The sequence below is a fragment of the Cygnus atratus genome, chromosome 3 (genome assembly GCF_013377495.2).
Source record: "Cygnus atratus isolate AKBS03 ecotype Queensland, Australia chromosome 3, CAtr_DNAZoo_HiC_assembly, whole genome shotgun sequence".
Taxonomy (NCBI): Eukaryota; Metazoa; Chordata; class Aves; order Anseriformes; family Anatidae; genus Cygnus; species Cygnus atratus.
In genome coordinates this window covers 74,702,899-74,726,752 of record NC_066364.1, presented here as the reverse complement: position 1 = coordinate 74,726,752, position 23,854 = coordinate 74,702,899, and the positions used below count along the sequence as shown (strand labels likewise).

The 23,854-nt window shown below is 43.2% G+C and overlaps 1 protein-coding gene across 1 annotated transcript; it reads left to right on the top strand.

Annotated features, from left to right (window-relative positions):
- The first annotated feature begins 10,228 nt into the window (after positions 1–10,228).
- Positions 10,229–19,187, top strand: MPC1 (mitochondrial pyruvate carrier 1). Its single transcript, XM_050709541.1, has 5 exons — positions 10,229–10,344; positions 13,228–13,231; positions 16,617–16,713; positions 17,373–17,505; positions 18,227–19,187. The coding sequence occupies exons 1-5, from the start codon at positions 10,274–10,276 to the stop codon at positions 18,243–18,245; spliced, it is 324 nt and encodes a 107-aa protein (XP_050565498.1). The 5' UTR covers positions 10,229–10,273; the 3' UTR covers positions 18,246–19,187.
- Positions 19,188–23,854: the final 4,667 nt, after the last annotated feature.

Below are 23,854 nucleotides of genomic sequence, written 5' to 3'. Positions count from 1 at the left end.
ATAAAGAAATAAAAAAAGAAGAAAGAAAAAAACAAGTCCTGCTTGTTTTTGCATGACTCCTTTCCAGTTCACAAGCACTGGCCGCGTTTGAATGCTATGTGTTGGTCATGGTAAAGGCACACCATTACCCTTCCAAGTTACACCTGGAGCTGGTACCTCCATGTAGGTACACTCAGACCTTTGATTTGGGAAGCAATGAGTAAGCCTTTAACCCCTCATCAGCCTGTTCACGCACCAGACAAATTTGGGATTTCACTGCCAGACCAATGAGAGCATTCACACAAGCTGCCTGATGTGGATTTCCCTTACCCCTCAGAGACCTTCTATGGCACGGTTCTTCTGAGAACTGCTGGCAAGCAGCCTGCGTAACCTCTTCTGCTTGCTGACCTTACCAGTGACCACAAAAGCAAAATCAGCCTCTCCTACCTGGGGGGCTTGGTTCTGCTTCCCTGGTGTTACCACTACCACATTCAGGTCCAAGGAAGCATAACCAAGCAAACTTGGACTTCAAATACATGGCATAAGATTTCTGCTCTGCTCAGTGGTAGCCTCATGCCTCTGTTCTCCTGCAAGCTGCTCCTGTCCTCCTCCCACTTCTGCCCTTTCTTTCTTTTCCCTGTCCCTAGGAGAAGCGACCCTTCATGCATTGTGGTCCTTCATCACTAGGACACCTGTATGTCCCTTGCTGTCCTCTTCCTCCATGCCCCGGTGCCTGCCACAAATTATTCATCCTTTCCCTTACCAAGCTTTTCTCCCAGAGGTCCATCTTGTCACTCTTATGGCCTTTCCAGAGAGGCAGGGCAATGGCTGATATACATTTGTCTTTATAGGCCCACTGGTTAACAAAAGGAGAACCCTAATCATGTACAAGAACATCCAAATGAGAAGACCAAGGGGAAAAAAAAAAAAAAGAAAAAAAATCTGCATCTTCCCTCCCCGCTAAGTCCTCCTTTAACATGACCATGGTCAGGGGTAACCCCAGCTCAGGCACTGTTTGACACACAGCTCTGCAGAGGACATGGCGAAGAAGCCATGCACAAGACCCTGGGCAGGCAGATGTGAGTCTTTCCCCCTGACCCCAGATGTCTTACATGTCTGGAGGCTTTCCTTATTCTGTGGTGTAGCACTTGCTGGTACTGACGCTGCTCCCAAATGAGGAGGGCTGGCCAGAATATGCTCCCCTGCCTCATACAGGACACAGACCTTTCAGGAAATCTGCTGTAGCAAACATCTCAGATCACCGCAGCTACTCGTAAGTGACCATGACTTTTTTTCTGGATGGAGATGAATGCATTTTGTAATGGAAAAAAAAAAAAAAAAGCAGCGAGTAACTCCTCTTGTAATCTTGCCTTTTAGTCACCATTCATCCATTTGCTTATATCTTCTCTTTTAAGGGCAGCACAACTGCTGGCTGATGGCCTCAGGCACTGCAGTGCAGCAAATAGCAGGTAGTAACAACAACAGCTAATGTCTGAAGATCATGAGAAGCACAGATTTTGTGCTAAAAGCTATGGAGCAGAACTGAAGACAAGGATTTTAGCCTATGCCCATCTACTGGGATTAACCACAGTTCACTTTGTTGTGCACTGCCTGCTGAAGATGCCATGCGCCCATTTTCTGGATGCAAGGTGGAAGAAGGGGGTCTCCGGACTGGAGAGCTACTCATGGTGCTCTCGCTGTTTTCTAAACAAGCAAAGTTGGCCTGAGCCTGTTCTTTGTTGAGGAAATTAGTCTATAAAAGGCTGGTGAGTCAGTCTGTGGCGAGGCTGCTGGTTGGGCTGGCTTGGCATGCTGCTGCCTAATTGATTCTTCCTGTCCTTCAGGTTCTGCCGCCACCAGTAAAAACAGCCCTGGTCATAAAACCTCTCACCTGCCCCACAGCAGATAGCAGGCTTGAGCTCTAATGCTAATCTCCCTGCTGCTGAACGAAGAACATTATTGCATTAATGCATGTGAGACTTTTCCTAAAGGCCTGAACGTATGTCACCTGTTGGTATGAAACATTTTAACTTTTAGGGACAGTAGCTGGTACATTAGGGCCATAAACACAGCAAACAGAAGCAACAGGCATCTCACTTCTTCAGAGAAGGGACAAGAGTGACCTGTTAGCTGTTACATGCTTTTGGCGGTGCTGACCTTTGGTCATGTGGAGCTCAGGTCTCATTTCAGCCACCAGCCTGCTGTCATCTGCTACAGGGCTGCGGTCACTGCTGTGGGCTCTGGAGACTAATACAGGGGGCAAGAACTCTGTCAGGGAGTTAACAATGCTTCATACCACCTATACCATACGGATAAAACCTGTAACAAGAGCTGGTAAACGGTGTTTCCCCCTCAAAAGCAAAAAACTTACTAGCCTAAAAGCAAAATAGGTAGTAATAGTACTTGTAGTGCACTAATTCCTGTGAACCACAAGAGGGCCTTAAATAAATATATGCCAAACATGAATGAAATCTTCCAGTACGAAGAGATGATGACAGATCTTGAATAAGCTCTCCAATTAGAATTACTCTGTTTTAAAGAGTGAAAAACAGACCACAAAACCTTCAGTTCTTAAATTCCCAATTCCTGGGGCCAAGTGATGGCTCGTGAACTGACAGGCTACATGCTGATTCTGCACAGCCATGAGATGTGAGATAGAGCTCACACCTAGTGAGAGCTGTTCCACCTTTGTGTCAAACACTGCTGGAGCAGCATCCCTGAAGCATGACATAGCAGAGATGTGTTTTGACCCTGCCAGGGTGCCCTGCCATGGGGTAACAGTCCCCCTTTTTAGCCCAAAGAGCCTGCACAGCTGGAAGCTTGCTTCAGGTTCCCAGGAGGCGGGATGTGCAGGTTGGACCAACACCAGCCCGAGGAAGGAGCCGACGGGGTTCCCTTCACTGATCTGCGGCACCCTTGGCAAGCGCTGGAATCACAGGGTTTCCACATGATGCAGAGACAGTGTTCATGCCGCCTCCTCCTGAGCTTTCAACTAAAAGTATGAACTGCTCCGACCTCTGGACAACCTTCAGGGACACCCTGAGCAGAAAGCAGCGGCAAAGTCACAGGGTGCTGTCACGATAAGGGCATTCCTCTGCTCCAAATTTCCTGTTGGTTAGATTTTGTGGGGCTTCCTGCTCCGAGTGAAAGGTTTTGCTTCTGGCATGGCTGATTATTCCCTGCTCACCCACGTGGCAAAGCTGGGCGTGCAGGGCAGACCGCTCCTCTCCAGGCACCAAGGATCAGTAGCTAGGTATTGCACAGCTTTTGGATGTCAGCTCTTGTATTTACTTTGTAAGGCTCTCAGTGTAATAAATAAATACATAAATACATATATATTTAAGTCGTTGAAAGAACTGAAACTGTAGCACTGCCACTTTGCATTAATGTTTATTGGAAAGATCAATATCCATATAAAAGTGATCCTCTGATTTCTGTGGGACACAATATTTCAGTTTTCTGATAAGAGAAGGACTCACACCACAGAGTTAGGTTGTCTACAGCCACCCATCTCACTTCTGCACATGCACATTTAGGATTGTATGTGTCTATTAAAAGTATGCCCACCTAAATCAGTACCTTTTTTTTTTTTCTGCTGGATGTTGTATAAACCCAAGTGACTCCCTGTTGAGTCCCAAATGACCTTGTAGAAGTCCACCAGGACCTATTGTTTATTTCACTTTGATCCCAGCAGCTTTGGAAGGGACTTTGGTATGTTTGCCTTCAAGTTACTCATCTTGTATGCCCACGGTTTGTTTATCCACTGTAGTCTACTGAAATCCCCCCCTTTTTAGCCTGATAAAGAAATAGGCCAAAGGTGATGTCAGGGTCCCTATCTGGGTGAGCATCACCAATTCAATCAGAGACAACCTTTGGCTTCCTTTCCTAAGTCAGCAGCATCCCAGATACTGACTTGCTCTCACCTTTCACCAGTAAATCAGAGAAATCTCAGCCCACCAAGCCAAAAAATGACTCCGACTGAAGCAGATTTAACACCGCTGAGGATACAGTAGCAAGACCAAAGAGAGCCCAGGTATAATCTCACCTTTCCGGCTCAAAAGTGCTAATCTGCTTGTTTTACTAAATCAAGCCTACCGCTATTTGTGTTCAAGGTTTTCCAGCAGCACAATTCTGGGGAGCTGTTCTTTAGTTGTTCTGACAGTGGAGAGAAGCCCAGAACTGTACTTTTCCACCAGGACCCATGCCCCTTCTGGTCACCCCCAGCCTCAACTGGGGGAAGCCAAGGCCCAGTGAAGCAGCATAGTTAAATACTAGACATGAATTTAATAGTAGTGAAGCATACTGGGAGCCCGCATTTTTAAACGTCATCAACTAAATTTATATTTGTTCAGCTCCACAGTGACCCATGGCTTCTGAGGAGATGATTATACAACTAAAACGACTGTCACTAATTAACAGTGCAGCTGAACTTTGATCCCCTCGGTTTCTGCCATCAGTCAGGACCCCAATTTCAGTCTCCTCCTTGAAACCCTGGGGCATTTTTATTGGATCAAACAGTTTAAGATGGCCATGGAAAACTTGGGAGAAACCTGTGACTAGTTCTCTACATGAAATATGTGTTTCAGCAGACTCTTTGCAAGGCAGGAACAGAAGCCCCTACTGCAAAGCACCTGCAGCGCACACAGCCCACTTTTCAATGTTTTATTAACCCAATTTTATTAACCCAAAACAAAAAAAACATACAAATAAAAACACAAGATGAAAAAAGTATCAGCTGAAACCTCCCTCACAACCTTACCTGAGCTGTTCATGCTATGCCAACAGTGCTCTTTCCTCAGAAAGCTGCGTCTTCCCCCTTTATCCTGCTGGAACAACCAGCAGCTTCTGCTCTGCAGCCCAGCTCAGCCCCTGCAGGGAGGTACAGCCTGCCAAGTGAGCACTGCCAGCCCTCCTGCTCTGCTCCTTTGGAGAGGATGATTATAGCGATAAAGTGATTACATGTCATTTAACTGTAAAATAAGGTTTCCCCAACTGAGTGAAGGAGGAGATTTTTGCAATGCGGTGTTACAAGAAGCAGCTCTCTTACCCCAGCTGACCTGATGTAGCAACATAAGGTGCAGAGTGCGCCTGATGAACAAGCAGGCTTCATCCCTTCCTCCCCAAACACAAGATAATCATCAACAACTGCTTGGAGGATACCAGCAGTGCAGCGGTGTGATATCAGAGACAGCAGCAGTTCAGTCATTCTTCTCATGTGGACATTAAAAACAAAACCAAACCATTTATTATCATAGTAGCCAAAAATTATTTCTTTACCTAAAAAAAAAAAAAAAAAAAAGAAGTAAATTACCCAAGTAAAAAAGAAATACTGTTACAAGCATTCATTTTTAAACAACAATCACTGTACCCTTGGAGCTCAGTGCCTACAGCTACATTACCAACTGGAAGTATAAGCAACCTGCAAAAAAAAAAAAAAAAAAAGCCGTTAATTGTTCTTTTCCTGTATTGTAAAACGACTTATTCTAAAAAGCTTTAGCAATACACATTTATATTTAAAAAGATAATCTAAAATGATCTTCTTTGAAGCACTGTTGAATAACTAAACTGTAGAGATAATCTTTAGCCCAGAAAAAGTCTCAAAGCATTTAAAATCAGCTCAGTCTTCATGACAGTGAAAGCTCAGGTGAATACAGCCATCACCACTACACAGATTTCAGCATGAAGTTCGCTTAAATAATCCAAGCTGTAACTCTGGCTGGCCATTATATCACGTGTGACTAATTTAGGACTCATCACAGAGAAGCCACATCCTCCAGCTGCCCCAAGGCCCTGCTGCTCTCCGCCTGCACCACCCGTGCCAAGTGCTACCCGTGTGGGGTGCACCCTTTGTCTACAACCACTTGGCTTTTAGGAAAAAAGTTGCCAGTAGGAAACTTGCCCTAAACAAGAGCTATACCGTAAGCTTAACTAGGGGAAGGCATTGTGGCTTTGTTTTTTCATTTGGTGTTGTTATTCCTCCCCCCCTCCCCTCCCCCCCCCCCCAGGGTAGGGTCTTGGATGGGGTTTTCACAGCACAGGACTCTGTTTGCTATGCTCATGCACTATAGAACGTGGCAGGGCCAGTTGGCTCAATTTCTGTGAATGTAGTTTGGAAGGCTAGGAACAGCTGTGTTAATAAGTTTCAAGTGTTCCGACCTGCCTGACCATAACTGTGACAGCCAGGTCTTTCTGCAGGTAAAGCAGGGAAAGGTAATGATAATTGCAGCGATTACCAGTAATGCCTGTGTTCCACACTGATAAAATATGTTCTTTTTTCCTTGTTATAAGTAGTACCTCTTATTTCAGCTCCTGCTGCCCAGCTGTTTCTTTGCTGTTCAGTTACAGTAGTCAATCACTGTACTTGCTTAGCTGTCAAAACTTATTTCCCAGCAATTCAACTTCTTTTCCAGATCCACTTTGCATCTATTTTGCTCTTCACTTCTTGACCTGGTCCATTATAACTCCTACATCACAGTGTTCCTTTGGCCTTTTGTAACGGAGGATCTGTCTTTTTGTTGTGACTTTATAGATATTATGTCATTGTCTTTTTGCAGGTCCTCTACTGGAAATATAACATTTTTATTTTGATGCTTGATCCTACTGCGAGCTCAGTACTTGGTACTGATTTGTGTCCACCTTAGTGAACTGATATTTCATGATAGTGTCTAAGAAGACTGGGATAGCAATTCATGTTTTCTTCATATTTTTCTACACCTTTGGGGCTAAAAAACCCAGGGAAACACCAGGGAAAAAATACCTACCTCTGTCATGAAATCACAATTTATCAAACAGCTTGCTTAAGTGTTGTTGCCTTGTCTGTCACGCAACACTCCAAATTACGTGTTCCTGCAACTCTTTTCACAGCTGGGAAAAAGCACCACCACTTTTCCCTGTAGCTGTTTTATAACAGTTATAACAGATAGTTCCTTTAGGACTGATTTCATGTCTTATGCCAGAAACATATCTACTGAATATCATTAGTTCACCATCTTCAGTTCTGTGATGTTCATAAGATGACTTCCTTTGCTGTTTTTAATGCCAGACAGGTATTACATTCCGCTCTCCTTGTCAAGGTCATGCCACCATGCACGTGCCTGCAAAGGCATGCCAACAGGAAGAAAGAGCTGCCCTAAAAGGCGGAAACTGGTAGGCTCCCTTACACAGCTGCTAGCTCTGCATCTGCTGAGAGCAAAAAGTGCAAGTTCCTGACCCGCAGTTCTGGGATGAAGAGTACAGCAAGAGCCATAGATTCCCTGCAGCTGGGAGGCTCGTGCCTGCTACCCATGCACACAAAAATGGAGATCTGGGGACATAGAAACTCTCTTCTGAAGGAGATGCCATTGGCCATTTGCTAAACAGAGCCATCAGCCAACATCTCAACTTCTCACAGAGCCAAAATCTGAAAAATTACTGAGGGTTACCCAGCCCTGACTACATTATATGTGTCCTTGTATGCAAAAATGTGAGTGCTAGGTGTCCTAGCACCTCAGATTTGCACGAGCAAAGCTGAAGGAGCCAGGGTTGTTCTCTTCCATCCCACCAGCTGCAGGCAGCAGTTCAGGAGAGGGCAGATGTGTGCTGGCAGGAAGAAAATGATGAGCTGCACAAACAGTATCTGGAGAATGCCTCTGATTTCCTCTTTTCTGGAGAATGTCTTGTGTAGAACAACTGCTGGACAACTGTAGAGTCTACCTGCTAAAAACAAGGAAGGGAATTCAAGGGCACCATCTTGCTAATCTAGTGAGGAAGAGTTTAAAGTAAAGATGGCCAGTAACAAAAGTCAACGAGGGAGTTAAAAAGTAGTGACCTGGCCAAAGGCTGAGGGAAAACAAGAATAACTGAACAGCCTAATAAACTCCAGAGAGGTCTCCTCGGAGAGGTCAGAAGTACAAGGTTAAAGAGAAATAAATGAAAGCAATGGGATTTCCAGGAAGAAATACCAGAAAATGGCAGGTAGGGCTTTCGTAAGGACAATCTAAGGGATAAAAGATTGCAGGGGACCTATCTGTCTGAAAACAAAACAAAACAAAAAAGCTACAATTACTATTCTGATTGGAAGACACATAGGAACCAACCCCAGACGTAAGTGGCTTGGCTTATTCAGAAGAACATCGTGACCTTAAAATCTAAAGGGAATATACAATAGGTAGGAAAAAAAGGACATATGAATAGATGAAAATAAATAAATGGTGCCAAGCCTGCAGAAAACTGAATCAGAAAAGGTAAGGCATGAAATCACTTTCAGCTATCAAATGGCATAAAAGATGAGCAAAAATGTTTGATAAAAGCATTAGAAATTAAAAGAAGATGAAGAAAAATGCAGAGCCTTTGAATAATGCAGAAAGAGCCCATAAACAGTAAAGGTGAAAGTATGACAATAGTAACTCAAAGTAGGTCTAAATGAAGAGTGAAAATTTGATAAAATGATTGTTCAGACAAGGAGAAAAAAAATGGTTGAAATATATTTTAGACAAAAATATATGACAGGACCTGATGAAATTTGCTCCGAGAGCCACCAGGCCCTAGCAGAAACAACTTGAGATCATCAGTGATCATTGCCCAGCTCATGGAGAGGATGGGACAGTCTGGCACTGGAGAAGACCACGTGTCTGAAGAGAAGGGGTCAACAACGATCCAGTAAATTGCAAGTCAAATGGTCTAGCTCTGATAATGGCATTTAACACTGTCCCATATGACACAAGAAACCTAAAAAAAAAAAAAAGTATGTAAATAAAACCACTATAAGCACATACAGAACTGCAGCAAAAGCATATGTCAAATCATTGCTTGCTTGCTTGCTGCTTTTGTTGTTTAACTGGTAGGGCCTGTCACTTGGGACTGGTTTATTCTTGGCACATATCTAGTTAATGATTTTTCCATTAACTATTTTGAAAACAAAGTGAAAACACTCAAAATTGAAAACACTCAAAATTAGAGAAGGACTCTGCACTGCTTGGAAGGATTTGACTGAACGTTATAAACCACGTTGGGACTGTCTTAAGAAAGATGTAAAGATGTAGGTAAGAGTCTAGATGGAGTAAGGAAAATGATACAAGACTAAAAAGCCTGTGAGAAAAGGCTGATAAAACTTGTGTATTCTTGGGAGAAACTCTAAAGAGTCTTCCAAAGCAGATGGAAGATTTTTTTTCTTCTTTATACACACAGTCAAGAAAAAGGTGCATGTATTCTCAGTAAAGAAGAACTAGGCTTTGTTTCAGTTAAAATTGTGGCTCAAAAACTATTGACTGAAAGAGGCTTTGTAGTATATGAGGAATCCCCGCACGTGACGGTCTGTTTGCACACACTGGACTGATTTCCACAGCCCCTTCCTGTTTCAGCGCAAGTCAGATCAACTCAAACAAATGATTCCTTGAGACCTTTCTGATTCACACTTGTTTCTAACTGAGGAGCCTAAATAGGCTATGGAAATATGTTGGGCTACATCTTGGCATTGTGTAACGCTGTGTATCAGGAGGATTAAAGCTTTTCTTCCCACACAGCAGTGACCGTGTGGTGTTGTGTCATGTGAAGGGTATCTAAAAAGGAGAGGACGTGCACAGACTCTGCCTTTCCTCAAACCTGCTGCCCTCCAAGCAAGCAATGAAGGGGAGAAGGGGGAAGAACTCCCTTTATTTTTTTATTTTTCCCCAAGATCCTGCCAGGAAGAGGAGGGAAGCAGAAGGGAATAGAGCAGCAGTGGTCGCCAGAGCTTCCTGCAGAGCACAGGCATGGCCCTGGCTGCACTCAGCACAGCTCCGGACTGTAAAACCCAGGCTGCAAATCTTCGGCCAACAGTCGGAGCAGATAAACACCCATTTCACTATCTCTAGCGCAGCAAGCGAAGATAAACGGAGCCGCTCGCACGCAGGTATTTGTTTGACCGCCCCAAGCTTTATGGAGACGCTATTAGCGGGGTTAGAGTTTATCTGCCAGTCCAAACAAGCAGCCTCTGCTCGGGTGGGAAATAGAAAGTGCTTGCGTCCGAGGGCCCTGCCCCGGCAGGGACGGAAACCGGCCCGTGCCGGCCGCGCCCCCTCCGCCCCTCACGAAGCGCGGCCACCGTCATGGCGGCGTCCGCCCCACCTCCGGCTCACGCCCCCAGCCCAACCGGCACAACGGACGCCAAAGAGGGGCGGGGCCTCACCTCAGGAGGGGGCGGGGCCTCGAGCCCTCAGCCAATGAGGAGCGAGATCGGCGGGCGGGGAGGCGGGGGCGGTGCGCGCGAGGCCATAAAGCGGGCGGCGGGGCGGGCGGCGGGCGGCGGGTGCGGGCGCTGCCGGCCGGCGGTGCCGCCATGGCGGGGGCGCTGGGCCGCAAGGCCGCGGAGTACCTGCGCAGCAAGGAGTTCCGCGACTACCTGATGAGGTGGGAGCGGGCAGGGGGCCGCCGGCACCGCGCTGTGGGCCGGCGGGAGGCGGTGGGCCCAACGGGCCGGGGATGGCGGGGGGTAGCCCGGGGGGGGGGGGGGTGTCGTGTGACGGGCCGCTGCCCGCGGGGTAAACCCGCAGGGTAAAAGCTCGGAGCTTGTGGGGTGGTGGGGGGTGAATAGCGCCGGGGTGGCCCGCCTGGGAGAGGGGAGGGACGTCCCTGAGGGGAGGTGAAGGTCAGAGCGGGCTGCTGCGTGTGTGCCTGCCTTCTGAGGGCCTGGGTAAGCTTCATAGGCGCAGCTCATAACATCAGCGTTTAGTCAGGTGTTCCAGAGCTCATGTGGATTCATGGTAAAACAAAAGCCTGCACCCTAAGTAAAGAAACAAACCAATGCTGGCAGGGGTGATTGCTTCCTAGTGCCACCAAGGTTAACAGCTGGAGGTATCTCTTTCATTACCAAAGGCTTAAAGGCAGTGGGAAAAAAGTGAGCTGTATTTTGTTCTAGTCCTGAAATAAGCTAAGGCTGTATTGCAAAAAAGCATTCCTTGGAGTTCTTGCTTTGTGGGGTGGGTTCTACCTGGTGTACAAAGATACCTGCTTGATTTGTACTTTGGTTACTCAGTATGTCATGAAGGGCCTAAGTCAGTTACGCCATCCACTGCAGCCTTTCAGCATTGTTTCCTTGCTTTCTAGGAGCCAAGTGTGAGTTCTTGGTTGTGCCCTTTGCTGAGGCTAAAATTTAGGTAGCTGTCAACAAAGGACTGTAGTCTCTGCTGTAACAGAAATGCAATGTGTATATTTAGGAGCTGTGTATATTTAGGAGCTGTGTCTCTTTGCATTCCTTCCTGAAAGCCCTTGCTTCGCCAGCCTGCAGCACTCTTTCTGTCCCAAAGAAAATTCTCTTCTTGTCTCTCTCAGAGCAAGGGTTTCCTCAAAGCTACCAGACTATGATATATGTTCTAGAAAATAGCATCTAATCGCTACAATAAAGCAAGGCTTTGAAATGTGTGACACACTTGTTGGAAGAGATGACTGGAGTTACTGCTTGCAACACCTGTGCTGTGCTCAACTGCTTGACCCTAGATAGAATAACTGCAGTTACCCAAAGCAGTGGAATTCAGTGTGGCAGTGCCTGGTGTGACACTTATGGCTTGGGGCAGTCAACTCTTACAGACATCTATCAGGATAAGCAGCTTCAGTTTCAGCTTTGTCACTGGAAATCATGAAAGCCAGTGTAATGAAGGCATGCTGCTTTTCTCAGGTGGCTACATCTGGCACCAGTGTTGTGTTATGTCATCAGCTGCCTTCTGGATCTTGCTCAAGGAAACAAGATAAATTGCTTTTAAAGCTGTTGTTAATTATTAAGTGCTCTGCCAGTTTCAATTCTAACTTCTCTGAAGTGGTGTTTAATAGGGATTTGAATGACTGTAAATCATATAACTATAGTATGCCTAACTGCCTTTATGCTTTTAAAGTAAACATGGTAAGAATGTAAGCTGTAGGTACAGCTTCTCTTGCTGCTTCTTGTAAAATGCAGCAGCAATGTTAACTTCAGACTAACTGATTAGCATATGAAGGCCTGATAGTGCTCTATACTATGAACTTGAAGTTGCATTTTTCTGAAGATCCTAAAAAAAATGGTCAGCTATCACTAAAGCTGTATAATTGAAGCTGCTAATAGTAGGCAACTGAGTCCTCTGTTTCCTATCCTAATGGTTTAAGGTGATGTCTTCTAGAAAATGTTCAGTAAAACAGCTTTCTTCCCTCTCTGAAGTAAAAGGACCTACAGGCCACTGTGGGCAAGCTCTGGGATCTTCTCATGGCAGAAGCCTAAATTGCATTAGCAACAATGAATCCCAAGGAATCGTAAAGTTTTCTACTGAAAGAAAAGCAAGCATGGAGGCTACATCTTTTGGGGCACCTCTGAAATGTCTTCCTGATAACTCAGCAATAATATAAATAGAGTGACTGAACATAGATGGCTTTGAAATAGAGAGATGGTTCATTCTTTGTGAAGCATGACCCCTTATGTTGACTTAAAGTCTTAGACAACTCCTAAACTATATTTCGGTTAACATTAGTAGTATAACTTGAATTAGATGATCTTCAGTTCTTCTCACTAGTAAACTTTTAAACATAAGGATGCTTTTTTAAAAAAAAAACCTACAGTTTTGTTCTAGAAATTGAAGGGCACAGGGCTTGCTCTCATGGTTTTGTGTGCTCTGAGAACTGAACGATCTGCCTCTCTTGCAGAGGAGTACCCTTTCTGCCTGGGGGGTGGCAGTGTCTGCAGAATTGTCTCTTGCCTATTAATGTGACAGCATGAGGAAGATATGCACAAATTTGTGGAAAATACATCTTCCACAATGTAACTGTTTTGGTATGGCCTATAGTAGCAATATCAAGTATTGACCAGATGTTGGTTCCTCCAGTGATGTCTGGATGCTTGCGCAGAAAGTGTAGTTGCTCAGTGAGTAAATCCAACAGTGATGTTCCTAGAACTGTGGACAAAATGTACCCTTTGTGAGGGGATTGAATGTAGTTCTTGGAAACTGCTAATTTGGAATGGCATCTCTGCAGCAACAGATGCCTGTGCTGTGGTATCCTGGTTTCAGATACGGTTGCAACAAATGCAGTGTATTACCTGCAGAGCTTTGGGGGTGGGTGTCTGCTTCTGAAGAGCTAAATGACCTTGATCTGCCCTGCTCGGGGACTACAGTAACTGTTGTGGTTTCATGTGAGCAAGGGGATGGTTTCAAGACCTTAGCCAGAGTTGGCCACCCTGCTAGCAGCCAGCTGTGTGATTCTATTTTAGGCTCCCATTTACATGAAAACAGCTTCCCCTTGAAAAATGGAGGGTGCCTTCTGTTGGCACAGAAGCACTGTGCTAAGAGCTGCATTTGAACTTGTTTGGCTAAGGTTTTGTGAAAAAGGTGAAAAGTGCACTTGTCCTCTGAAAACCTCAATTATTGTTGAAGATCAGTTAATACAGAAACAAAAGAATCAGTGGTTAGAGTAGTCAAGGACAAACCAGAAAACCTCTTGAATCAGACGCTGCTTGTAACAAAGATGCACTGAAGTGCACAGCCAGCTCGACTCCTGGAGTAGACCTGACTGTTCGCTTACTCTGGGCATTTGGTAAGTGAACACTGAAGCCAGTGCGATGGAAGTGCCCATTAGCAAGTGTTCTGCTATTCCTGCAGAAGGACAGGAGCAGTAATCAGTCAGCAGTGGGATTTCTATTAATAGCCTGTTTCTGTTGTCATAATTCAGAGCTGAACCCTATCAGGATAGAAGGAAGAAAATGCTTAAAAGTTCCAAAGCATTTTGAAAGATATAGTAGCAAGCAATTTTAAGTATTAACTGTAGTCTAGCACTTATGCATAGATTACTAAGTTATTACCTAAATTATCTAGTAACTATATGATCACTTACACACCAGTTATGGAGTTCATTTAAGTAGCATGTTAGGTCGTGGAAAATGTCCTATAACTCAATCCAGCCACAGTTGGCCTGAACTTAGTGACAGTAAGATGTCTGGCAGTGTTTTGTTTGACCTACTTAAATGTAGGTATACAAAGAATTCAAAGCAGCTTCTTCAAAAACCTTCACAGAGAAACTGTTGTTATTCAGCTTTGTCCTAGGCAAATAAGCAAGACTTTAACATTTGGCATGTTTTGAAACTAGCTTAGGGTGGGATCTTGGATGCTTTGAGGTCTACAGGGCAGGAAAGTCTTCCACAGACCATAATGAGGATTGTCTCACTAGGAAAAGATACTTGAGCAGCAAACACTTGTCACATTGAAGGAAATGGACTTTCAGTACAGTTACATTAATGTAGGTTAATGCCAGAGAAATATGCCGTCTTCTCTTTATTTGTGGTAAACTTCTTTCTGTGTGGATTATGAAGGAAACTAATATTTCTTTTTGTCTTCCATGTGCTCTTTGAATGACAAACAACGATGGCCCACTTGAACAGCACGGTAAGGAAGGGGAGGGGACTTGTGTTCTCACTTTCTGCCTGGCTCCAGTAACTTGTAATTCTTTTTCCTCCCAGCACTGTAGTAAACTTGCCTGCATCTGAAAAGCATACTGCTGACCTCCAGGAGTGATGTACTAGTGATACTTATTTGCAAGTCTGAGGTTAATGTGACCAACCATTAGCTCCTTCAGGCGTCTCCTAAAGTAATCACTAGAAAATCAGACTTTTTTTTTTCTATATCCTTTGCTAAAGAGATCAATCCAGAGCAACTCTTTTATATAGCAACAATACTGGCAATACAGTGGTAACCTAACTGAATTACCTTGCTTGATTTTATTTTTAACTAGCTTTACTCAAGATAATAAATGGTACCATATAACTCTACCTGCAGACTTTTTCTTTAACTCTTCGGTTTGCTCCTGAAACTGGGAGTTGATATTTTAGGCCTGTTAGGCTGTGAATCATACTGTTATGGTAGACTCTTAATAGCAATAATCACAATTTTATGGAAGGCTTGCTCATTGCTGCAAGCCAGACAAACAGTATAAGTGTAGTTTAATTCTTGTGTATGGGGACTTCAAAGGGCTGCCTGCCTGCAGGTACTTAGAGCTGGATAACTGTCTCCAGGGAAGGGCTTCGTGTCTATTTTCCTGGTTGGCAGAGGAGTGTTACTGTTAGAGCACCAGAAATCAGAACTGCTGGTTCTTCAGTTTGCATTACTGGAGCTTGAGGCAGTCCATAGCATAGTGTGTGCTATTTGTCCGTGCTCTAATAGCAATTAAATTGGGCCAACTTGGCATTTTTACTTAACTTCCAAAATAGAAGTCACCATTAAGACTTATAAAACAATTACAGTTTTGACAATGCCAGAAATGTCAGGGTTAAAGCCATGAAGACTTGCTTTCTGAAACTGAAATGGTGTAAATTACTCCTAACATGTCAATAAAGAGTTCAGAGGTGTGTGCTGCCTCACCAGGAACCTTTTTGCAGTCTGCTTTAGCGTGGTGATGCAAACACAAGTTGTCCTAGATTATTTTACTGAGCAAATCATGGTTATGTGATTGGATGACTGTTGCTGGCCTTCTTACTGTCAGTTAAACTATTTAAATAGTTGCATTAAGGCATCGAAATAAACGTCCTGCATGCTGTTGACTTTTTCTGTGAATATTCTCATTCTTTTGCAACAAATACTTTGTGTGTTATAGGTACGCTTCTTTACACTATCTAAACATAGCCATAAGGTGTAAATACTGTGTAACCATGTAACTATTCCCTGTTATGCCATGTTCTCTCTGCTAGCCTCAAGAGGCTTTAACTGCTGCAGGTGTCACTTTTCCTGTCAGTAGAAATATAGTTTAAAAAAAAAATCTTACCAAATTCTTACTGTTAGGGAAAGAGACAAAAGATTGGGCATAGTATGTATCTGCAAAGCTTTTATTGCAAGGTGCGTCTCTGTCGTATCTGGCCCAAGTCAGTTTTGAACATCCTTAGTTTCCTATGGGAAAAGAAACTGATGGGAGTACTATGTGCATCTTCTGCAGAAAGAAGTCTGCTAAAGCCTTGTTATTCCTCAAAATAGTAGAAATTAAACTGATGCTGTCTTAGTTTGGAGTCATTTAGCCAGTACAATTTGATCTCTTGTCAGTTTTCTAACTGACTTCTGACTTGATTGTTTGTCTTCATGTGAACATACCTGCATGTAACTGTTCTAATATTAAAGCTAGTCACTGACCTTTAGGTTGTCACCAGGTTGTTTCAGTAGTTGCAGATGAAGCTGTAATCTAGCTTAATTTCATGGCCTTGCTCTCTGAAAGAGATGGTGTAAGCAGTTGAAGGTACTTGCTGAGTATTTCTTGATTCTCAGCATAACATGAAAGCAGTTCTTGTTCTTCAGCTATTTCTTGTGTTCTTATGTTTTTGAAGACTCCAACTTGAGAGATGAACGCTAATGTTCTGCACAGAAGTGAGTTGTAAAACTGAGATTGCTGTAGGGCTAAACCAATGAGACCGCGTATTGATGCCTGAGGAGAATTACACCGAACTGCATTTCAGCAGTCTTAGAGTAGCTTTTCTCCAGTTTGCAAGAAGATTGGGAGTGGATTTCTTCTGCTTCCTTCATGAAGACTAGATTCTGTTAAAACAAGGGTTCAAAAGCTGTATGTCTTAACTTGAAATCTTACCTTGAACCCCATTGTCCAAAGATTTGTGTGGCTAAGGAAAGCTGTAGGTATGCTGCTGGATGTTTTTGGTTTTGTCCAACTTCATTTTCCTTTTCCCTTCTTTACAGCACTTTTGGGGGCCAGTAGCCAATTGGGGACTTCCTGTTGCTGCTATTAATGACATGAAGAAATCTCCAGAAATCATCAGTGGCCGAATGACATTTGGTAAGTACTGGGAACTTCTTGTCAGTAAGCTGACTACAGAGCACAGATTCCATACTTCAAGCAGCAGCGTATTACTAATTGCTTATGAATTGGTGATTGAAGCAGTTATAACTATTAAGTATCTTGCAATATAGTTTTAAAGGCCACTTTCGGTAGGAAGGTAGATTAAAGCTGTTTCGTGCCTTCTTGGAAAGCTGGTAACAAAGCTTTATGCTTCTGATTGTTCATTGTTTCGGGGCGGGGGGGGGGGACTTCTCTTCAAGTCCATTTTTAGAACTTTTCCAGTAAGAACTGTATTAAAATTATTTTAAAAACACTGTCCTAGAAATTGTCAGGATAAGTGTTGCCATGTCTCATTAGGATTAACAGGACTCCTTTTATTTTCTGGCTGAGATAGCTTAGGTAATAACCTAAAAAGGTTTCAGTTCCCTCATGAGAAACTGAGGGAAAGCAAGCTTGTTTTGTGGAAGGCTGCAGTTCAACAATTTCTATAGCAAAACGAGCGTTGTTGTGCATTTTTCTGCATTGGATCCTTAAAGTGGACAAATTTGTATAAACTGGAAAATTCAAATGCCAATAAGAAGCTTTCTGCTGGTGTGAAAATTTCTCAACGAAATGCAGGTATTTAAAAATAATCACTGATATCTGTTACTTTGCAGCACTGTGTTGTTACTCCTTGACTTTCATGAGATTTGCCTACAAAGTGCAGCCAAGGAACTGGCTTCTCTTTGCATGCCACTTGACTAATGAAGTTGCACAACTTATTCAAGGAGGACGACTGATCAAATACAGGCAAGTTCAACTTTAAAAATGGGAAGCCACAAACTGTTGGCTCTTGGTGTTCTTTCAGTGACTTGTAACTGAGGTGGCTTCTGGAATTCTTAAGTTTGCAAAAAGTAGTGAAGAACAATGTTGAGATAAGTTGAAATGTGACTTGTTGCCTTGTACCTCCTGTGGAGCTTTGGAAAGGTCCACACAGAAAAGGCTGGATCCTTATGGTCATGGATGTCTTTCAGCAGCTGCTAGCTATTTTTGACTTTGCTTGTGTATTATTTTGATTAATCTACATGTGTCCAGCTCAGTAACTCCTGAAATGGAGGCTTCCATGAAACAAGGGTTTGTATGTCTGAAAGACGAATCAAGAACAAATTAAGCTGACTGGTCTTACCTATATGGGATAGGTCTGATAGGTCTGTGTAACTGGGGTTCAGACTGCATGTCTCACACCTTCAGTTTCTAGCTAGTAGTGCAGCCACTGCCCCCGGGCAATCTGGATGAGTCAGGGTTGTGGCTTTTCTGTTCTGCTCCAAGTAATCTATGCAGAGCAATAAGAGGATGAAGCCTCCTGAACTGTAAATTCAAAGAAGACTTGACAAAACTGTAAGTGGACCTGCCTTTGCATAAATAACTGGCCAGGTGTCCTTCAGGTGTGAGCAAAAACCTGGATGCACAGTAGAACTCAAGGAATGAAATCCAGTATTCACTCTTATAAAACATGTTCTTCTCTTGGCAGGATGGAGAAAAAGAACTAAATATCTCACTTGAAATAAGCCAGGGAATATGCTCATCCTGAATTACAACCAAGGAAGATGTGCCATCTACAGTTGCTGTGACAATTACAATGGGGATAAAACCAAAACACCTGTTGTGAATGACCCCACCAAGGATCCTTCTATTAATTTTTCAGCTTGCCTTTTAAAAAAAGTACTACACAGCAATGGGAACCATTGCATTTAATGTGTTGCTGCCGTACAGGTCCTTAACTACCCTTCTAGTAAAGCGTTAGTCACCTAAATAACCAACAATATTTAAAACCAACTTTAAGTCTGCAAAAATAAATGGCCCATGATGGTTTGACAACTTGTTTTCAAATTACTATGAACAGAGGTCAGTACAACAGAACTGTAGGTGGTATTGTTCTATGTAAACATATTCTTAAAAGCCATTTAACTTAGGTGCGTTCATTCCTATTCTCTTTTTTTAAACTTAAGCAATGGCTTGCTAATCTACAAGAACAAATGGGTAGACAGGCAGCCTGGAAACGACCAGCTTTCCCTCTTCCTTTATTGCATGCCTTGTCTCAGTAGAGACATCAGTAACACAATTTTTAAGTCGCACATTATTTAATGAAGATGTGGAAAAGCAAAAGCATAGCACTGAATGAAGGAAAGAAACAAAGTCTGATACTACTTATCAAGAAGTTCTAAATGGATTTTTTTTCCTATTGTTTGAGTTGTTCTAGATGTATGTAATCCTTGTTCAGGCAAAAACTTAACTTGTTTGGATTCCAAGATCTGAAGGACACAAGGTGCCTTTCAGTAGTTTTTTGATGTCATTGGAAGAGTGATTTTTTCATGCATGACTTGCCTGAATGTTACATTGATGCTAAAGTTATAGATGACAAAGAATGTACATGATGGATTTTATCTTGATGCAGTTTTTGAACAATAAAACATATTCCAAATGGCAATAAACCATCTCAAAATTTTGAAAAGTTCTGTTTATCATACTCTGATGCCAGATCCGAAGTGAAAGTTTAGTATGAAGAGGTATATTACTGTAATGGCATGAAGCAAAAACAGACTGGCGAAATAAATGGTATTATCCTTTTTATGTGATGAGTTCAGGCAAATGTCCTCTGAATCCTAAAACTTAACTTTTTTCCTTTTCTTTTCCAGTGTCTCACTGTTTATGAGTAAAACTGGCCATCATAGATCCTAGGCCACTAAGATACGAGGGAGCTTCAAACAAGGAAGACATACACACACACCTCCCCAAGGAGGAGGGTCAGATTAGGGAGCATTGAAACCAGATGTACATAAGTCCATGGGGCCTGATGGGTTGCATACATGAGTGCTGAGAGAGCTGGCTGATGTCATTACATGGCCACTTGATTATCTCTGAATCTTCCTGGTGCCTAGAAGAGGTTTCTGGAGACTGAAAGAGAGTGAGTAGAGCTCTTATATTTTAAGGAGGATCTAGGGAACTACAGACTAATTGGCCTTATCTCAGTACTGTGAAGGTGATGGAGAAAGTCCTCCTGGAAACTGATCTTATATATGAAGGATAAGAAGGTGAAGGGTTCTGTAGTTAGGGCTTCACAAAGGGGAAATCAAGCTTGAACAACCCAAAAAGCCTTCTGCAGTGATGTGATCCAGGCTTATTCCAGGCTTTTCTTGTGCTGTTTCAGATGTGGCTATGGTGCAGGCAAGGCCTTTACATTTGTAGCTTGTAAGGTAGAGACCTTGGAAGAAGGATGAGCTTTGTGGTTTTTGACAAAATGAGTGCACTAATAATAAATAAATGGGTGTTAGCCCTTCTGTTTTTTTTTTGGGGGGGTAGAATGGAATATTGAGATGCATTATGCTGGCTCCACAGTTCCTTTCAGGTAACAGAAGATTTGGGGTGTCAGGACAGAGGCTATTCACAGCAGAATCCACCCCCTCCCAGGCAACACAGGGTCTCAGCAGCAGGTGATGCTGATACTGCTGATGTCCTGATGCACAAGTCTGAACAGCTGGAGCAGCACTTGTGGGCTGCTGAAAGTGCTGGGCTGTGACTGCTGCAACTTGATATTCTCAGGAGGCTTGGGTTAGGAAAGAGCAAGGAGCTTGTAAACTTGGATAATTAACTCTTATGTGGTTAAACGTGGGTCAGTTCCGCTTACACAAGTGAGATCAAATGCAGAAAGCCTTGGCTGTGTGAGTGTGCTGTAATGACTTCATGAGGGCTGCATTTAAAAGAGTGAAATAGCTTGTTCAACAGGTGTTGATCAGCAAGTGGTAGAAATGCTGAGGCAGATCAATTGTAGGTTGTGTAGAGAAGTAGCCTTTACTGTTTGACCAATTGGTGCAGCTGACAAAAAGCAGATGAGCTCTTCAACATGCATCTCCTTCAGGTGTTAGAAAGCTGTAGGTGGTCTTTTAATGTGTGATCTTTTTCCATAAATCTTGTCAACTATTTCCTTGGTCTTCTGTCACAGCTTGATCTCATAGACCAACAGCCAGTTTGAATTGTGCTCTGAATGCCTGTGTTGTTCCAGGTGTTTGAGGGAGGCATCTGCCTTCCAGCTTTTTCTAATTTATAATCCAGAATCAGTAGTATTCTGGGCAAAGAAAAAACAACCTTCAATTGACTGCAACACTTCGAATGTTCAGCAACCATTTTGATCAGTTCAAATTGCGATGTATCCTAGTCTGATTTTATTTAGGAAGCCTCCTGTGTGTAGTCATCTGGATCCTTCTTGGGACTTGAAGAGACAGGGCCCAGTCTGGGATGGGGGACTCTGCTGGGGTGGGTGTTACATAGCCTGTCAGCCTACCTAGTGCTAAAATAGTTTATATGGGTGGAGTGGCCCATGTCCTTCTTTCAGAGCATTATCAAGCTGTTTACCTGCCATTTCTTTGTTTAAACAATGGTGCTTGGCAGCGTGTATGGGGCAGGAGGGAAGGGTAAGGTATAATGGGTAGAAGGGAGGAATTCTTGCAATAAATAACTGTACAGTTAATCTGTCCTGCTCCCCTAGTGCAGAATACTGTGCCACATTGGTATGTGAGCATTTCAAGGATGGTGTTCTGGAGTAACCCAAAATAAACAGAATGTTTTAGAGAGATTCTGGAGGTTTTTACATTATGAAACCTGAATATCTTAATGGAGATAAGGGCTTCCTTTTTTCACTCAGGCAGTGTTGCATAAAAGAATGGGACTATGCCAATTTAGCAGTAATCCAGAGCTAGTGCTCAGTATTTGCATTTGATTTATAGGATTATAGAGCTTGTCTCTACCTGCTATTATTCTGAAATAACTGTTTGGTTTTAATTTCACAGCTTGCTTTAATCCAAGTAACTTTTCAACAGTGGGATATGTCCTGCCACTAGAAACCCATGCTGCACTAATCCTTGCGCTTCCCTGAGTCTCCTGCTCCACTGTAGCACAACCAGGAGCCTCGTGGCCTTTCCCATCTCGCTACAGCCTCAGCTGCTGCCTCCTTTCATCTTTTCAGACAGGAAAGAATTTGTCACCTTTCTGAGCAGTGCTGCTAGACTGCTGCTAAGGAATGTGGCACCCTTGGGAATTTGGGTGGGCGGCAGTTTCAGTGAAGTTCTCGGTCTCTGTTGTGCCCCCTCGCCTCCCAGTCTGAGCTTGAGATCTCTTGACCCTCTTTTTCCAAGGGAGGCTGACTAAGAGCTTGCCATGGAATTAAAATAGCTCACGGTCTCTTCTGCAGTTGCAAGATTAAATGTCCTTGCTCTGGAAGCTTGCTGATTTGTGATTCAAATGTGGAGGTCATTTGGTAGCACAGTAATAAATGACCAAAAAAAAGAGCAATAACCATAATTGTGGGCTTTGAAGAGAAGAAATTACCTGCAAGTTTTCTTTAATGATGGTAATAACAGCTACTTGTAGTGAATTTTGTTCAACCTCCCCCAAATGCTACAAGCTATATAATCATTTCAGCTAATGCTGCTGTATTCAGTACATTCTTTTTTTTCATTTTGCTTCTCTGGCTTCTGTTTGAATGAGTGAGTTCTCCCTACTCGAAAACCAAGCAGAAACTCCCCTTTAGCCAGACTTCTGCTGATACAGCCTGCCAGCTCTCAGAGAAAACAGATTCCTAGTAAAATGTAGTTCTCCACGGCATTGTGGGTTATCTTTTGTTCTCCATACAAAGCACAATGGTGCAATCTGGGCAAGGACAGCACTGTAGAGAACTGGGGGGGAAAGGAACAGAGAAAAATCTTAGCAGGGTTACAGGAGAGTTAACTCCTTGGGGCAGAGACAGGTTTTGAAATTGTGTTTAGAAAATGCAATGCTGGATTGCGACAGAGAAGCCTTCCAGCTACTGCAATGCTTTCCCTGAGCTCTCTCCATGAATCCTGATATAAGCTGTTTTATGGTCTCCATAGGGCATCAGATGTGTTTATTTCAGCTGTGGATGTTTCTATTGTAGGCAAGCCTATATTATGCTGACATAGCTTTACATGCCAGTTATAAAAAAAAAAAAAAAAAAGTGAAAGGAGTAAAGAGCAGGAATAAAAAGATAATAGTAATTGATATGTTCACTGGTAGGCTTAGCACAAAATCCTCTATGAATAAAACTGTTTCTTTATGCTAATGTGACAAGCTACCAACAATATAAAGTGATAATATATGAAAGGTTCAAACATACAGTTACTCTTTTAGGTCTTCAGCCTGTGTCTCACAAGACACTTTGGTCCCATCTGCATTTGGGGAATATCAATAACTAGATAATGTGATGCCTCTGCAGTTCTGCTTCTATAGAATGTATTTCTGCAGTCATCTTAGGCTAAAAAGCTTATTTTGTTAGAGTAAGACATTGCTGCAAGCTTCACTATCTTTGTAAAGTGAAATAAAAGCAGTCTTCTGTCCTAAGCTGAGGCAACTTTATTAAAATTGTGGAGGTCTGCCTCTCTCCATGCAATCCCTTTCTGCTTTTGCTGGTCCAGTAGCTGCCAGTGCATTACATTTTGTCGCTGTGGTAACCACTTACAAATAACTTATGTCTGTAGCACTGACCCAACAGCAAATGATGCAGAAACACAGGCTGCCTGGAGAGCTCGCCCTGAGTGCCGTCACTGAGGCTGCGCTCCTTCATCATTGCCTGCCCCTTATCGCGTGGCCCTGATATTGCTCTCTTCTTATGCTACTTCTTCTCTTTCTCTCTTTGTTCTTACCTTTTCTAACAGCAGATTTCAGGTAACTATGGCAACAAGCCTAAGACTTTTCAGCCTCTTCATTTAGTCTGAAATCTTGGTCATGTCGTTCTCATTAAGTGAAACTATTGCACGGGGATAAGTGGCACAGAGTCAGCCCTTGGTGCAAGTGAAAGCAATGCCAATTACAGCAGCACTTGCAAGCAATTATATGACGGCTCTATTTGGCCATCTGTGGAGAAACGCATGATACAAAGCAAGCCACTTACAATTTTGAAGGAATTTAATAATTTTGAAAGAATTTAACCCCTAACTTATCCAAGGCGGAACCATGCTGTGACTTGCATTACTGGTGTTGATTTATAGGGTGGTTGAAATAGTTTTATGGCATGCTTGTTGTCCTAGGAGATGTATTAACTGAGGGGATGCCTTCCCAGGGTGGTGCTGAGTGATGTAAATGAGACTAG